Consider the following 18412-nt stretch of genomic DNA (forward strand, 5'->3'; position numbering starts at 1 on the left):
AGATTGTTGAACCTTAATCATTAAACTAATTTATCTATCAGTATTTCCGATAATTAGAGTTGGATATATAAAAAAAATACCGATAACCGTTCAAAATTAAGAAAATAAAAAAAAATTAAGCACCTGTAATTCTGTAAACAATTACCCAATGAGTGTAGTTTAACTCTTAGGTGTCACTCAATGAACCTCATCACTTTCATTTTTATCACGTCAATACTTCTTTATATGTATTTAATGGGTGCATGTATCTAATATTGTCGTAGTTTTAAAAGTTTGAGTTTGACTGCATATCTATAGTGTAAAAAGATGATTTTCTACAAAATATTTAAAATAATAACACAAACACTGTTAGAATTACCTATTATATCAAAATTCAAAAAATATTAATATTTAACTTATAACAATAACGAGAAAGAGCGGATGTTCTAACACTAATTGTATCAATCGGTACTCTTTGAGGTGTTACAAGGTTTCAAGCACTTTTGATACGGTTTTCTTCTAACGCAGTATTATATAGTTGGTACTTAGTCAAGTAAAAACTAGCTAAACGAGTCATGCTTTAAGGGCTTGACTTGGATGATGTAGACTGCATAATTTTTTGATGCGCATTTTTGTAATATGTCAATCATCCATTTGATTAGTGTATATGATTGTATCCATCAATTTTGCAGTCAACTGCATTATTGATTTTCTTTTATTTTAATTATGATTTGATTATATCTACTTCATGTATAAAACATATTGATTTTCCTTTATTTTAATTATGATTTGATTATATATACTTCATATATAAAGCATATTATCTACTCTTTCCAAAAAAATTTTAAAGACTTCTAACTTTTAAATTAAGACACAATATTAATCATTTAACTTTAGCATGATAGATCGAGACTATCAATTCTCATACTGTACTAAAGACTTCTAACTTTTGATATAACTTTTAAATATAACAAAAAAATACTAGTCCTTTCATATATGTGGTCTCTTATGGTCCATTTATATTTATGTCCTCTCTTTCTCTCTCTTTTTCTCTATCTTCCGGATTTCAAAAAAAGGCCGGATTTATAACACTCAGTAGAGTTAATCACACATCTCAAACTCCGGAGTCAAGAACATGGATAAAAATAAGAATTATCATCTCCATCGCTATACGCAAATAATTTTTCTGGTTTCTTTTATGGGCATTACATATATGCTGCTAAAAGCATCCCTCTTGATGCTTACTCACTAATTTTTTTTTTTTATAAATTTAATCATGTGATGGAATTGATGTGAGGACAAATAACAACATATATATTTTACCCATTGTTTGATTGTCCGATTTTTTGATATATCGGATATCTATCATTCTTTGGATAATTCAAATCACTACGGATCCCAATTTCCATGTTCAATAATTTTGGGGGCTAGAAAAGTTGTCTTATAAAAACGGGTAATCAAGCTTTGACTAAAAAGCAGCGTAGCCCCATCACTGTTACAACGGGCCAAATTTAAATAGTTGAATTTGTATAGATACAAATAATAATGCATCTATCTATATCTATAGCTATATAATTGAGCCTTTCACTTAAAAATTAGAAAAATCCCAAAAGGCAAAATTTGAAGCCACTAAATCTTGTCGCTGAGCTGACTTGCTTAGCTAGAAAACCGAGAGCAAAGAGATTCATTTCATTCCAAACATTAAATTCAATCTCAATTTGAAAAACACAAAGCCCTAGATTCATTCAATCAATCTAATCTTCCTCCCTTTTCTTAAAGTTTCAATCTTTTAATTCAAAAAAAAAAAAAAAACAATCAAGAATGAGCAGCAGCAGGAAAGAAGAAGAAAGAAATGAAAAAATTATTAGGGGTTTGATGAAACTTCCACCAAATAGAAGATGCATCAATTGCAACAGCTTGGTATGTAACTATATATGCATCTATTTACTTAATATATTCTTTTTGTTTTTTATAGTGATTAAGGGCTACTTTGTATATGTATATAGTAGTATGCAGTATGCATTTATTTGTAGAATGATGTCCCTGTTATCGTAGTAGCTTAGTGGTGGGAGACATGTAGTATTTTTGTGAGGTTAGAGATTCAAATCCTGGCCGGATGTCTTTTTAACCATAGTGTTACGCGATTTACCATAATGGGTCGGTTATTTTTTTTATCCGTAAAGTATAGTGTATAACTGTATATGGTTGTGTTAGTTTAGATTAGTGGTAGTTGAGACATTTGGATGTAAAAAGATTGTTCTAGACTCGAGTGTATCGGACCTCTTACGAGATAAAGTTGGAGACCTACTTTGTCTACTTAAGTGGGTATTTTTAATTAAAAGTGATTCTATTATTGGTTTACAATCACTTTATTGTTAGTTTCTAGTGGGATATCTACATAGCTAGATGAGTGTGACATGTTGACGATGAGGCTGTTAGTTGATTTTTGAAGTTACGGACGGTTCAGCCTTTTGAATTTTTGTAATGAAATGTACATCCTGATGGGGTAGATTTTTTTTTATAACTTTAATTCATTAAATGTTTCATATAATAATTTCAATAATGACCTATAACTTTAACATGATGGTCTAAAGCATACTAGCTTTAGGTCATGGACGATTACCAGGATTACTGATTGTTTATGCAGGTTAATTTGGTGACAAGACATCTATTGCTTTCCCCTGTTTCTTGACCGTATTTTGATTTTTTAAATCGAATTTCCAGGGACCTCAATATGTGTGCACAAATTTCTGGACGTTCGTTTGCATGACATGTAGTGGGATACAGTGAGTTTTTTTTTTACTCAGTTAAAGCTCTTTATTTAAATAAATTTGCTAATATATTCTCGATAAAATTGGATGTATATGTGATAATTTTTAGTTACGTGATAATTAAAAAGTTGAAATTTATATTGCTCCTCTTTGTAATGTTTATTGACGTGATAATTAAAAAGTTGAAGTTTATATTGCTCCTAAATTATACTCTCCTTTTTATGCGAGCTGTCAATACTGACTTACAGCATAACTCAATGAGAATGATTGAGCAGAAGAAACAAATAATTTTTTTCCATCAACAATGTTTTATAAAACTTGTACAAAGAAACACAAATCTTTCATATGAAGGATACATATTTGAAATGAAACAAACGGGGCTTCGTTAACTAGGCATACGATTCTTAGGGATGAACTTAAGAAATGTATGGAGTTAACATCTGTATGCACTTTTGGAGTTGAATCTTTATGTTAAACTTTACAATTCTAATCATGGATCACTTTGACACGATTTTATTTTCATTAGCATCCAAAATTTAAGCGAGTTCAAACATCGTGTTTTGCATCCAAAAAAATCAAGTTCTGGATCAAGTTGCATTTTATTAATAAAGTGAAAATTGGATATGACTATAGTTGATTTAGTTAACAGACATTCTTTTGGAGCCTGTGACCGTAGGAATCTGATATTATCTCTTTAGTCATTTTTTTTTCTTTAGTCATTGTTTAAAACCGTAGCTAAGCTATCTCCAATTCTCCATGACTGTCACAGCCGTGAGTTTACTCATCGTGTTAAATCTGTGTCCATGTCTAAGTTTACTTCACAAGAAGTTGAAGCCCTTCAAGAAGGTGGTAACCAGGTACGAATATTACCTTTTTTTTCTGGATGAAAGTTTTTTTTAATTTCTCACGGGATGTTTGCTTTTGCAGCGTGCAAGGGAAACATTTCTTAAAGACTGGGACCCACGAGAACAGAGACTTCCAGATAACAGGTTGCACTCTTTTATATTGCATTTATTGTTATAAAAGAATGGATTTTAAGTTGATTTTCTTACGAATGCTCTCTATTACAGCAATGTGGACAAAGTTCGAGGCTTTATAAAGAGTGTTTACGTCGATAAGAAATTTTTCTCTTCAAAGACATCCGGAAAGCCTCCAAGAGATGCCCTGGTAATATGTCTGTTTAGTGTGATACAACATATTCAAAAAATGTGTGCGTCCTGTCAACTTGTTTATTCTCTGACTCTCTCTAACAGCTCATACAGCTAAAATATTAATTAAAAAAGTATCTATATCCAATGTGTATGACTGAGTGAAAAGTTTATCAATTGTAAATTGTATTTCTTTGTATGATGCATATACCTGCTAAATCATTTTATTCAAATGTTTAGTCTGTTATTAAAATAATATAGTTACTGTAATTGTATAAGACACATTATTTTCGTAAAAAAATATGTTCTATGGACAATAAGCGTTTCTGATCAACCCAAACCGACCATTTTGACTCTTTATCCAAGACACTCATTCTGCAACCTCTAGTATAGCGTACTAACTGTATATGTGGGTTATCAACTTTTCAGAACAATATAAATCATGAGGATGAAACAAGACGAGCTAGTTCATATCACTCTTACTCTCAGAGTCCACCATATGATTATCAATACGAAGAACGTCGCTATGGCAAACAGGCTCCCGCACTTACTAAAAAGCCTGGATCGGACAGAGGAATGATACGATTTATGAGCACAAGCAGGCTTAGTGATCATGTGCAGGAAGACAGGTTTGCAAACGAGGTAACTAATGCCCGACCTTCAGATTTTTCAGCGACCAGCGGAGGTGATTTATTTAGATCTGGTACGCAATCACCTCCCTCTTTGTCACACTCGTCAGGATCTGGAAAGTTTGATTGTTTGGACCTTTTTAGTGCTCCCAATCCATCTCAGTCAATCCCATCTGCACCTGCTGAATCTGAAAAGTTTGGTGGTTTGGACCTGTTTAATGCACCAAATGCACCTCAATCCACCGCACCAGTCTCTTCTACTGAACCTGGAAAGTTTGATGGTTTGGATCTTTTTAGTGCACCATCTGCACCTCAGTCGACTGCATCGGCTTCTTCAGCCATTGACCTTTTTAACACATCAGCTACATCTTCAGCTACTGTAGTACCATTTTCGAGTGTGAACCAGCAGTTCAAAGCTTTTGAACCTTCTTTGGATTTATTTACCATCATGCCCCAGCAACAACAGTCAGCTGGAACCTCAAAAGATAATTCAGCGGATACCATTAGTCAAAAAGATGATGGGTGGGCTACATTTGACATGCCTTGGCATGCAGAACCTAGTCAGGTCATTAAAAGTTCGAACACCGTGTCAGAAACCTCCACCAGTGACGAGACTCTTGGGAAATCTGACCAAAGTAAATCTCTAGACAAAAGCTCTAACTGGTCGTTTCAGCACGATTTTAGTGCTAGTGGGCCTTCATCGTCAGTGCATAACTCATGGCATGGAGGTGTGCATGATATTGGGGATCTGGTGAATACAATGAATAATCAGGCATGCTAACTTTCCAATAATTTTCTTCACTCAAACTTAATTATTGCAATCTGTAAAGGCAAAAATCACTTTCTGAGTGTTTGGGTAAAAGGAAAAATGCTTGCTAATTTGCTTATTATACATTGGAAACTTGATATGATTACTTTTTTAGGCATCATTAAAGGTGCTTATTTCGAACACACTTTCAAAAGTAACTACGTATAAGATATGAAACCCTGAACACCTTTTAATCTGGCCATTAGAGATGACAAAATGGACAGGTTACAGAAACACTTTTTTTTTCCAGTTTTTTCATTTTGTTTATATTAAAGCACTTATTGTGTCAAATATAAGGACAGAAGTCATCTTAAAGTGTTTCAAATATAATATAATCTTTTGAAGGTATTGCATGAAAAATATACTTACGGTAACTATTTGCATGTTCAACTAATTTTACCTGAATCAATCCATCTATAAGGAAATGGGCGGGATTGCGACATGTTCTTGCTATTGCAATGAAAAGACGTTCGAGTGTTTTGACATCTGAAAAATGACATGATACATCACCCAAAATTTCTTTTGCAGTCATGGAGTTCATTTGAAGGATCTAACACACCTTTTGAGAGTATTTATACAAAGAGTAGCCAACAAGTTCCAGTACAAGATCCTTTAGTTGCAGACCCATATTATGCATGGGGAGTATCGGAGGTATTACCCTGCATAGAAATACTGATGGCATTATCTATTTGTTAGCAACGATCGTTTTACAATATTTTATTGATTTCCAGAATTTCACGATGAAACAAGCTGATTTTGATGCTAGACCTGCTTCTTTCTCAACACCACCTGCTCCTGGATTATTAGACTCTTCAAATGAATTCCCTGTGCTGGTATGATGCTTTCATTTATTTCGGGTCCTTGTGGGATATAAGTTTTTTTGCACATACACACAAATACATGTTGCGTGTGTATGGTGTCTTTATAGTTCAACAGTTTATACACATTTTTGTGTACTTTTGTATAAGTTTCTATTTTTGATCTTATTTTGATAGCCTCATGTCCTTGGAGATCTCTCTCTCTCTCTCTCTCTCTCTCACACACACACACACACACACGCAGAGTTATTCTTTTTATTTTTAATTCTTTATTGATTCAGGATGGAGCACAATCACATGGACTCGATACAAAATCTCGCAATCCATTCGATTTTGCTGGTGATGTTGATCTAGAACCTAGCAGCATGGTAAGTTTTATGTGTATAGTTTTGTTAAATTACAAACCCAAATTTGTAGGAGCTACACTAGAAAGCCGGAAGATTGTTGATTATAGTCGGTTTGAGTTGATATGTTCTATTTTTAACTGCAGTTCTTGGACATGAGCTCTTTGCAATCTGCTCTACCAAATCATAATATGTCGACGTCACCGTGGTTTGCAGAAAATGCAGCAATACCATATACTTCTGGTAAATCAGAATGGAACACCTCAACAAACCAATAAGCTTATGCTGTTTTATCTGAATCTATTCTTACCTCATATGGTTCCTGCAGATACCTTGGTATATATGTCAGCACAAGCACCAACCATGCAGATTCCGTAAGTGCCTCCCGCGTATTACTTCAGTTTACATGAATTCAAAGTACACACACACACAACTTGTTATCAAGAATGCTGGAATTTATTTGAGACTATCTCTGTATTTTAAAATTTGATATTCGGGATACCGTCGTCCCCATTGCAATAAACTTTACTACTTGTTTTGTAGGAACATTCCAGCGCAGGGTCCTGTGGCTTCAATAGGTGGAAACCCGTTTGGATAGGGTCAACTATACTTTTTGCGGGTCAATTGTTGCTCTGTATTTGTTGTAAAAATAAGCTCTGTTTGCACTCAATCTTATTGAGTATCTTAGAAGACCATGTGGTTTGAAGTTTTAGATATTTTAGTGGGCAGCACCTGGAGGAATAAACATTGATATATATGTGCTGATAGTTCCTTAAAATTGTTTAGTTTATTGGTTTCTGGCAAATTGATGCACTCAGTGTAATTGGATTTTGCTGTTTGCTTGGTGTAATCTCGAACCTGCATAGTTTATGCATGACTAGTTATCCACAAAAGGTCGATAACAAAAAAATTTCACCGAGGCTTGTTTTCGACGAGTCATAAATATTCTAAATGTTGTTATACAGTTAATTTTGGTTTTGATTGTTTGAGCTTCGCAATGATTAAAGCTCCAGGTTTGGTAGGGTATTCCAGGCATCCATGGTCTTTAATCGGGATTCATCTGGGTTCAAGTTTTACTTCTCTTTGTGGGATGGATTAATAGGCATGCGTGTAATTTAAAAGTAGGAATAGATTAAAAAATCGTATTAAAAATAATAATAAAAAAACCATTTCGAAATGCTATACGATTCGTTACTTTTTATTTTATAACAAATGATATCTTAAGAACATGATTTGTCTAATTTACTTTCCGTCTTGAAACATCTCTACTTTCATTCTATTTTCATTTTATACACTGTAATTAAAATACCCTTATAAAAATGTGGGATTCTAGCTCCCTCACACATAAATACATAACAAAAACCCTAACTCATAATTTGTTCCCCTCGCTTCACATAACACCTCCAACATTGTTTATTTTTGTTGTTGCAACGCGGACACCCATCAAGATAACACAAATGTCTAAATATTTACTATTTTTGAAAGAGAAATTTCATACCACACATTTTACTAAATCTATCACACAGGATAATCTTTTGAACAAAGTATTAAAACATGTATAGTAAAACCTCAATAAATTAATACTTGATAAATTAATAACCTCGATAAAACTAATAATTTGTCTGGTCCTAACTTGGGACCAGTACAAAATTGGATACCAATCAATAAAATAATAATATAATAATTTTTTGAAACCTCAAGGTAAATATATAAGTCCCATCAAAACTATAAATTAATAATTCTTTAAATATTCTAAAATTTTAATATTGTTTAGTAATAAATTAATATAGTCACTTGTTTTTTTTTTAACTTTAAATCTATGTTGAATTTATCCTTAAATTTCTACATTGCACTTACGAGTTGAGACATTTGTCGCAACAAAAAGTTGTGAAGAGTTGTTAGCCGCTTATAATGCTTATTTCCGAGTGATTGATTTTAAAATTACTGTATCATTCCCAACTTCATTATCAACTAGATTTTGAACAGTATCCATCACAAATTCTTCAATGCTTTGAACCTCATAACATTCATTATTTTCACCAGGATAATCCCTCAGCTCACTCACATCCGTTTTGTGCTAATAATGCATACCCGTAATTAAGCTCTCAAGCTCACAAATGTCTTCTTCATAGTTTACATCGTTTAAATTACTTGAGCCGATTGAATTCATGAAACGGATTTATCGTTGCAAGCAATTTGCTTTGGACTCTTGTGTCATTTAATGTGTGTATGTACATTGGATATGAAATTTTTTAAAGTGATACATAAACCTCTTTAAATTAATAATATATTAATTTATCGATATAATAATATCTCGATAATTTAATAAAATATTTTGGTTCTAACATTATTAATTTATTGAGTTTTTACTATATTTGTTAGATTTATCAAAACATGTGGTACGAATATAATTTTTTTATATACTTAAAAAAAATAAACCCCTAATATAGTTTTCAACTGGAAATTAATCAGGCGTGCCGCGTGACTCTTCCCAAATCCACTGCACCTTTTCAAATAAACAAAACAATATAAACTGTATGTAAATTCCTTCACCGGAACTCCATCACCACCCTCAAATCCCCTCACCGGAACCCTAAGCAACCACGGCACCAATGGACGGCAGCATTCTAGAATCAATCGGAACCGAAATTATCGGCGTAATGTCACCTGTATCTATCTGCATGCTAATAGTCGTCTTAATAGTCTACTCATCATCGTCATCCTCATCGTCCGTACAACCTATCCGCACCGCCGCTAATCTCGTCTATCTCGAAACACCGTCCGACTCAACTTCTCAAAAACTCGAAGGATCACTCCTAAACGCCGTCGTTTTTGTCATTTTAATCGCCGCTGTAACTTTCCTCCTTGTTATCCTTTACTATTACAATTTTACTAATTTTTTGAAAAATTATATGCGTTTTTCTGCTTTTTTTGTTCTCGGTGTAATGGGCGGGTCTATTGTGTTATCGATTATTCGGCAGTTTTCGATTCCGGTTGATGTGATTACTTGTGTCATTTTGCTGTTTAATTTTACTGTTGTTGGTGTCATATCGGTTTTTGCTGAAGGTGTGCCGGTTCCGATTATTGTTAGGCAGGTTTATATGGTAGTTTTAGGGATAATTGTTGCTGTTTGGTTTACGAATTTGCCTGAATGGACTACGTGGACATTGTTAGTTGCATTAGCCGTTTATGATTTAGTTGCGGTTTTGGCACCTGGTGGACCGCTTAAGATATTGGTTGAGTTGGCGTCTAGTAGGGACGATGAGCTTCCTGCTTTGGTTTATGAGGCTAGACCGACAGTTTCTAGGAACGCTAGAGGGGCTGGGTTAGGGCTTTTGGTCGCTGGCGTGTCGTCTGATGAGGTAGAGGTTGAGATGTCTCGACGTAATGGTAGTGATGTTGAGCTTATGGATGAGGAGACTTCACCTTTGGTGCCGAGTTTGCATGATAGGATTAGGTCTAGTTCAAGTGGAAGTAGTGAATTTGCGATTTCTGTGGGTGGTAATGCTGATCGGTTTCGAGAAACTGAAATTGTTGGGGATGAGGAGGAAAGGACGCCGCTTTCTTCGACGGAACCACACAGTGAGGAGATGACTCGGGGGATAAAACTTGGGTTGGGTGATTTTGTGTTTTATAGTGTTCTTGTGGGTAGGGCTGCGATGTATGATCTGATGACTGTGTATGCTTGCTACCTTGCCATTATATCTGGATTGGGGTGTACTCTTGTACTGTTGTCTGTGTTTCGTCATGCCTTGCCAGCTCTGCCGATTTCTATAGCGCTTGGTATCATGTTCTACTTCTTAACTCGGGTGTTAATGGAACCATTTGTAGTTGGGACGTCAACAAATTTAATGATGTTTTGACTGTTCCCATTTTTTGTAACTACGATTGTAGAGGTATTACCATAAAGTGTACTTCAAACCATATAACTGAATCGTCCTGGATAGGTATATTTGTTAGGGGATAACCTTCAGTTTACGAGTTGTAAGCTTCTTGCGCAATTTCAAATCGTTCTGCAACTCTCTTTAAGGAATTTTTGTAAGTTTTAAGTTTGTAATGATTCAATAGTAAATGATATCAAGTCCCATTTTTATCTGATGATGATGGCAGTTCAATATATCGTTCACACTAACGGTTTGTGTTTTGCTTTTACATTTGAAGCCGTTGGGCGCTGTCTAAACATGGGAATCATATTTTGTCTGTGCTCCTGCATGTTACCTTGCGAATGAAAATTTTATATCATCTTCGATAGTTGGTTCACTTAATTGACTTCTATGTTTAACATTCTAGTTATCTTAAGGCTTGGAGCTTTATTAAGAATACATACAAGTTATGGATCATGGCTGCTTGATTTTCTTTCTAATTGTTTAATTATTTGTGTAAGGTCTAGAAGTATCTGTGTAAGCCAATATCACTGTCACATAATCCCTTATCTAAAGTTCTGTAGAAGGAAACTCGTTAAGATTAACAGCTCTATGTCAGATGGAATTATGTAAACCAAATTTGAAGGGAAGTTACTCTTTAGCTGAAGAGATCAGTTTTGATAAGTTATATTTCATGAATTAAAGTTATGGTTAATAAGCAACTGGATTCCAACCACTGAAATCCCATGGGGCAGACACTTTTTTCAGCTGTGAAACCTTCTTCTATCCTCCATAACAATTCCACCTTTGTGTTTCTTGAGAAATTTGCTACTATTTACCAATATGGAAATGGGATGTGTGATTTACTGTTTCCAGTACCAGGGGACATGTTGTCTTTGCCCATGTCTTATCTTTAGAGGGTTATATGGTTAAATTTAGGTGTAGCAAAATGGGCGGGTTGGTTAAGATGTTTAAATGAGCTAGTGTCAGAAGTCGAAACGGTATCATATGTAAATAGGTGGGGTCAAAACGGTATCATATTCCAGTAATATGTTGTCGATTGTTTGACATTTTAAATTATGCAAACAACAATACTTGAACAATAGTTTATTATCTTTGGATGTATTCAAGAATGCATTCAAGTATCCTTATTAACATGTGGAAAGAATGTGGTTCAAATAAGATAACCCGTTGATCTGGAACAAAAATTATTATGCATATAATACGTACGAGGTTCATTTTGTCTGGACAAAATACGGATTGGAAAAAATAAACAAGGATAAAAAGTGCTCAACTAAAATTAAACTTATAAGCAATTTCAAAAGAGCGTTTGTTATTGCTCATCTGTTTAAAAAGAATAAACAGATAAAACGAAATATTAGCATTTCAAAACATCCCATTATAAGAGATCAAGATGTAAAGGAACAATTTCAAGATTGAAATTTTAGTCCACCATTCTCCAATCTCCTCCACTCCTTCAGGAAAATGGTTATGAAAAAACGACTAACTTCTTATGAAGTATATAATACAGTTTTTTAGCAGCTGGATTTTTACACAAATCTTGTGTTCACTTTACTTTCCAATACAAGCCCATATTCATGATGCAGCCTCAGTTGCCCAGCTGGGCCTGCCTGGGGTTGCAAGACCACTACACCCGGGGTAGCCAGATACGACATGTTGATCACCTAGTGCCTATTTTTAAACCAAGATTATTTGCAAGACTCATTCAACATTACAAGTTACGGTAAAAATGAACATGTTCTAATATGGAATGTGAGACAGGCCCATGGAGGAAACCATGTGTTTCTTATAATACTCGTACAGCACAACTGTTTCTAGTGCCATTATATATATAGTTGGGATAACAGACAAAAAGACAGTACATAACTGAACTTAACTCCATTACAACAAAAAGAATGGACCAGCAACAAAAATATGGTCAGCACCTACAATCTGTAACAGACGATACGTTATCTCAATTTCTTCTTAGGCTGTAATCTCTTGAAAGCCATAAATGTAACTGCTGCAGATAATGAATACCTGTACCAAGTGAAATTGAATTCAAAAGACCGGCCATTAGACCGATAGGGAATCTAGAAATCAAGTAATTTTAGCAGGATCACGAGACGAATAGTTTACCAAGTGAATGTATAGTTGAGATGATCCTGTGGCATTACTGAACTGCGAACCAATGCATTATTATCTTTCGGGATTGGGTATGGATTACTAGGGTTAACATTTTCATTGACTGCTTCAATGTATATGGTGTTCTCAGGAAGCCCACAACTACAAGCAATTCCACCAACATCAACATAGAACCACTGAAAAGAATCCGGGTCGTTTGCTGGTACAAAAATGCTAGGTTTCTCACTTCCACGAATAACTCCAACAACTTCATCAAGCATTATTTGTGGAGCATGGTCCTACAGGTAATGATTTTTTTTAAAAAAAAAACCTTTAGCTATACTCTTAAATTCATATGTATTTATTTATTCATTTAATGTGCATATAAATACATACACATGATCATATACATATACAAACCCACAATAAGCAAGAGAGAAAACAGTGAAAAAAAGTGGCACCTTCTCAATGACATTAGGACTCTTAGACCAAAATCTCCACCAAGTACCACTATCCTGTGTAGGCACGGAATCTTTACTTTGAGGATGTTCATCATCTTGTTGACCTTTCAGAGACTTGTCTCTCCAACTTCGTGGGACCCATCCTCTGTTGACCAGGAGTGGCATCTGCAAGCTGCAAAAGTTTTCAAGTTCTCATCATGTTGCAAAGAAAACAAGTTCTCATCAGGTTATTAGACTCTTGTAGGGAGTGACGTTACAAGTTGCATTCATTTTTAGATAAAAGAGATTATCATCTTCTTTGCTTACGTATAACTTTTAACATTCCAACTAAACATAATGTCTCTGAAAAATGGCTAGTATACAAAATCATGCTGAACCAACCTTTCAGGACTGTCTGGGAGCGGCATAAGGGGTGTAATGAGGTAATATCCATTCTCGGTCACTCCTGATATACTTCTAGAACGTGGACCAACGTAAATGGATTTTGTCTCATCAAAAACTCCTTTGCATCCTACCCTCCTGAACTCCAGAGTGTCCAAATCATCACCTGAAGGAGTAATGTACTTGCAGTTAATAGGCTCCATTTCCAATCTACTCTTTTTATACTCCAGCATTTTCACCTACATAATCAAAATTTCAGTTAGATATCCAATAATTAATTGTTGTTTAAAAATATAGTAGTCATTAGTTTCAAGATAAAACTCCTACAAATGAGAAGCCAAATGCATTTTTACACACATAGGGAAGTGAGTAAAGAGTTAACATAATAACATGTGTACATAGAAATGACAAATTACAAGTCAATTGGTATGATGTTTATGTACTGCTATGCTAGTACTTGAACAATCCTTAACATAAACGGAACAATTATGTTACAGATTCAAAGTGAGTATATGTCTACATGTAGGTATAATGTTTAATGCATTAATTAGCATATTTTACAATTTTTACAATTGTTTGTCTAACTTATAGGGGCTGTTGGGTAGAGCAGAATGGCAATGAAATGGATATCACTTCCTTGGTTTGGTTGCATCTGAGAATGGAAATGAAGAGGCAGTGTGAGAATCAATTACATTCTCTTTGGAGATGAAGAGAAAGGATACAAAATCCATTAACAACTCCTTTCTCCTGAGCAGGGCCATTGGGCCAAAGTATGAAAATATAAACCCATGGCACGTGATTTACAGATTCCAAACGAAGTCCCTAAAATACCCATATACCACCTTGAATGACTATAGTTATTAAACCGTTATATATATATATATATTATATATGTATTAGTTTAGAAGATGTCATAAGTTCGAGGTAGTCGAATGAAATAAATTCAAGGTAGTCAAATGTATTTCATTCGACTACCTCGAACTTATGACATCTTCTAAACTAATACATATATAATATATATATAACGGTCGAATAATAGTGATGTCCATGATCTGAAAACCAGACTTCAACGTAAGCTGTCAAGATATATTTGCCTCAAAGATATTCCTCTTCTGCCAAAGATTGAGTAGAGCACGGTTATCATTCTTCTGACGATTTCATCAATGCATAGGATTTGGTACAATCAGATAGCTTAATGGTCACTCGATTTGGTAAAACCAGAAACATCAGTGTTTTTATCGTTTTTGTTCAACTAAATGCCTAAGATTCAGTATGGGTGAGAAGTTAAAGTACAACAATAACACAAATAAATGTGAATAATGATCGTGCTTGCCAATAACTGAATTGACAAAAACATTATCATTAATTGTTGTCTGCAGATGTTATGATGCTATATTCGAGTGGGGTGATAAATAAAAAGACGGATAATTTATGCTAATAGCCTAATACTAATCAATATATTGCACTTTTAGTGGTCACTTAGACTGTTATCCTGTCCTTTGAAGCTACTTATGTCCGCGATGACCCTGGCAACTGAAGGTAGGTCCCGTAGATGATCACCAACAAACAGGTAGTAGTTGGGAGTGCTCTTATAATTAACAACGGGCCCATAACAAGGTCATTGGGAGTGCTCTTACAGAATTACAGTTAAATTTAGTCCACTGGACCAGCTAGGTCAGAGTCTACTTCTTCTCTTAGGAGGTTACGAGTGAACATTTTTGGGCCAGAAAGTATGTGTACTATCTGAATTGGTTTAGCAATACAAAAAATTAAAGGGCTTTGGCACTGATAAGTTTTTACACATTTTTTTAACTAGGAAAAACAAAAAATATTGATACCACTTTGACACTTATTATATCGGCATGTACATTCTCTAAAGGTATGAAAACTGACATAATAACAGAATCTAGGCCAAACAAGATATATAATTTAGAAAGTTGTTAATCAGGGTCGAAACGTATATCACCTTTTCTTGTCTTCTGAAGATCTGCCAAGTACCCAGTCCAAAAGTGATTGCTCCCGGAACAAAAAGCAGGAACCTTGTCCATCTTTTCTCTGATAAACAATAAAAACATTTTAACAGAAAAGAAACAACAGCAACAACATTATACAAATAAAACCGAAATCTTGTTAGACATGTTATATCAACTACATTCCGGAATTGTTTAAGTTATAACAAAAAAAAACGCAGTTATGTAATTGGGTTATTACAAGAGATGAACCTTGAGGTCGAAAAGTTGGAGGTCGCAGTTGAGGTTCAAGTTCAGGGACAGCAACAGAGGCCGAGGACGAATACGAATACAAAAACGAAGAAGACAACGGTTGTCGTTGTTGTTGGAGCCACTTAAATTGTGAAAATGTTGTTTTTCTTCTTGTTAGAAAGCTTCTAGAAATTGAGGCCATGTATTTGGATCACAAAACTGAAAGCTATTGTAAAGTTTTATCTTCCATTTTCCAAAACCTATAAAAACAAAAAGAAATAAGGATCCACATGAGATTTTTCAATATGTTATGTGATCTGAAACATGATTTGGGGTAATAAAGGAGTATCATTTTACTGAGACAACATAAAAATATAGGATATAGATATATATACCTGTATGTATTTATGTATAACAAAGAAAGAGAGTGACGAAGGGAGGGATATTATTAGGATTTAAAGGAAAATCTGGGAAGGCTGATAATAGGGTTTATGCCCACTCTGCTATTTCAAGAACTTGCAAAATAGAATTTCCCATATAAAAAAAAGAAAATAATTAATTCTCTTAAAAATTTCCTAAAAGCATTCCTAAAGCCTTCAAATCATAACATGTTTACTATTTTGAATTTCGCTGAAAAATTCATATCGCGATTCGACAACGAGAGGTCAAGTATACGTTGCCTTAATCGGATCCGCACTAGAGAACTCTTTTAAAGTATAAATGTCTATTTCAAATACCCGATGGGGGAAAACCCCCTACTAATCCACCTGAAGTCACGATGATTAATAGGAGTAAACTCTGCCCCTTCAGACTTGATACTGGGTAAACCCAATCCAAGCCCTCATAAAGGAACTTCCTTATGTCCTCTCCAAAGCTTGAACACAAGACCTTATGTATGGGGATGGTCTTTCAACCATTGAGCTAATGTTCAAGGACAACATGTTTACTATAATTTCAACTCTTAATTTTGTCACATGTTATAATTTTATTATTAGAAATTTTTTTAAGAAGTTTAGTTAAAAAGATTTATTATATTTCTATAAAAAAAATACTAAAAACTAAATACCTTTTCAATTTTTATTATAAAATTACAATACATATATAACAAGAGAAAATGAAAGTGGTGTTGTTGCCGACTTTAAGTTTGTTCCTCATATTTTAATTTTTTAATATATGTTATTTAATAACAAATCATAAGTTGATTTTGAGAAATATTTGAAAATTATAAAGTGAGAAAAATTTCATCAAACCTTTCCTCATTTTACAATTACTATAAATATCCTTTTACCAATTCTAGGGATATCGATATGATGAGACGATTTTGAATGTGTACAATAAGAAAGAAATTTGATATTGGTACCACAAATTTAGTTAATCTAACACAATTACACATTAGTTATTTGCACAATATGTTTTAATTTATATCATGTGGTAAGTTAAATCAAGTTGTATCATATGAATATCATTTCCCATATGAACCCGTTGCTAATTTAGCTTTTATAATATAATACGAGTAGTATTAATGGAAAGTTTGATAAATTATATAATGTACCTATCAATTAACATTTAATATGTGAGAGTTGATTAATTATATTAAATAAATGTTAACTGAAATTCTTAGGATAAAGGTAAAGTTGCAGATTTTAACGTTAAAAATGTATAACTTTTCAACATTGTAATATAATTTTATATAATATTATGTAAAATGTTTATTTGAAAACTAAATTTTATATGAAAACTAAAAAACTAACCAAACATACTGTGATATGAATTTAACACAATGTATATTAATTGTGTTTTATAAAAACACACAATGTGTTTTTATTGTGTAATCTAAAAACACAATGTATTAAGTTTAAATAACATTGTGTTTTTGATAGCGCGCGAAAATCATAAAATTGTTCAAACACACTGTGATATGGGGCAATATGTTTTCTAAAAACACATTAAAAACACATTGTGTTAAATTCAGCCATAATGAATTTTGATCAGTTTTCTAATCTTCACGAAAATTTTAATTTTCAAATGATCATAACTCATAATATTATAAATAAATTAAGGTTAAATTTAGTGATAAGTTAGAATAAATAAACTTAAGAAGAAAATAATATTAAAAAAAATCAACTTAATTCATATATAAACTTTAATATATCAACAACAACTATCATCAAACCAAAAAATATATATGTTTAGATAATTCATCATCTATACGTACTATTTTATAAAAATTATTCACCCATACAAATAGAAAGTGTTACTCAAATGTTACATAAGAAATTATTAAATTGCTCATAATAAACACCAACTATTGAAAGATTTTTTATAAAATACCAAATTTGTCTTTAATAAATTAATTTACACCCTAAACCTTATTTTAATAATTAACATTTTAAGCTTTTATCATTTTAAATATCACACTATCACCTTGCATCAACTTACACCAGTTGACACCGCCACCACCACCAATAATAACATCACCGACACCACTACACCGCTGTCCCCGCCACCACCGCCGTGTGGGTACCATGCTAGTAAATATTAAATGAAACTTAGATATGTTAAAAAAACATTTATATAAATCGCCAAACCCGAAGTAAAAGGGAAAACTTGAATAGAAGTAAATGATGCAATATTAGAAATTTGGCGGTAAAAATGGAATGTTTAAGATGTTTAAGTAAATTAGTAACATCTAATCGTTCTATGAATTATGAGTCTTTAACATTATCTACAATGGTATATGAAAGAGTTTGAACTATAGACCGTTTTATCCTAATATTCTTATGTAAAGTAAAAAAAAAAAAACTACTATGTTCTACTTAAGGTAAAAAGAAAAAAAAAAACAGTAGTCTTTAAGGAATAAAATCAAAATTTTGACATCTGTATCT

General features: G+C 33.4%; 3 protein-coding genes across 3 annotated transcripts; 2 read left to right on the forward strand and 1 right to left on the reverse strand.

Annotated features, from left to right (window-relative positions):
* Positions 1 to 1564: 1564 nt before the first annotated feature.
* Positions 1565 to 7440, forward strand: LOC122592568 (probable ADP-ribosylation factor GTPase-activating protein AGD14). Its single transcript, XM_043764826.1, has 12 exons — positions 1565 to 1899; positions 2704 to 2765; positions 3520 to 3607; positions 3678 to 3739; positions 3821 to 3917; positions 4328 to 5299; positions 5864 to 5986; positions 6067 to 6168; positions 6435 to 6521; positions 6644 to 6740; positions 6826 to 6871; positions 7041 to 7440. Exons 1-12 carry the CDS (start codon positions 1801 to 1803, stop codon positions 7093 to 7095), a joined length of 1890 nt encoding a protein of 629 aa, XP_043620761.1. The 5' UTR covers positions 1565 to 1800; the 3' UTR covers positions 7096 to 7440.
* Positions 7441 to 8990: 1550 nt separating this feature from the next.
* Positions 8991 to 10595, forward strand: LOC122593216 (presenilin-like protein At1g08700). The gene has a single exon (XM_043765595.1). It carries the CDS (start codon positions 9110 to 9112, stop codon positions 10358 to 10360), a length of 1251 nt encoding a protein of 416 aa, XP_043621530.1. The 5' UTR covers positions 8991 to 9109; the 3' UTR covers positions 10361 to 10595.
* A 1552-nt stretch (positions 10596 to 12147) lies between these two features.
* LOC122593578 (surfeit locus protein 1-like) lies at positions 12148 to 16029 on the reverse strand. Its single transcript, XM_043766004.1, has 7 exons — positions 15923 to 16029; positions 15549 to 15787; positions 15293 to 15381; positions 13327 to 13565; positions 12946 to 13117; positions 12500 to 12783; positions 12148 to 12400 (listed from the first exon to the last, which is right to left on the reverse strand). The coding sequence occupies exons 2-7, from the start codon at positions 15727 to 15729 to the stop codon at positions 12331 to 12333; spliced, it is 1035 nt and encodes a 344-aa protein (XP_043621939.1). The 5' UTR covers positions 15730 to 15787; positions 15923 to 16029; the 3' UTR covers positions 12148 to 12330.
* Between the last annotated feature and the right edge of the window lie 2383 nt (positions 16030 to 18412).

The sequence above is a fragment of the Erigeron canadensis genome, chromosome 3 (genome assembly GCF_010389155.1).
Source record: "Erigeron canadensis isolate Cc75 chromosome 3, C_canadensis_v1, whole genome shotgun sequence".
Taxonomy (NCBI): domain Eukaryota; kingdom Viridiplantae; phylum Streptophyta; class Magnoliopsida; order Asterales; family Asteraceae; genus Erigeron; species Erigeron canadensis.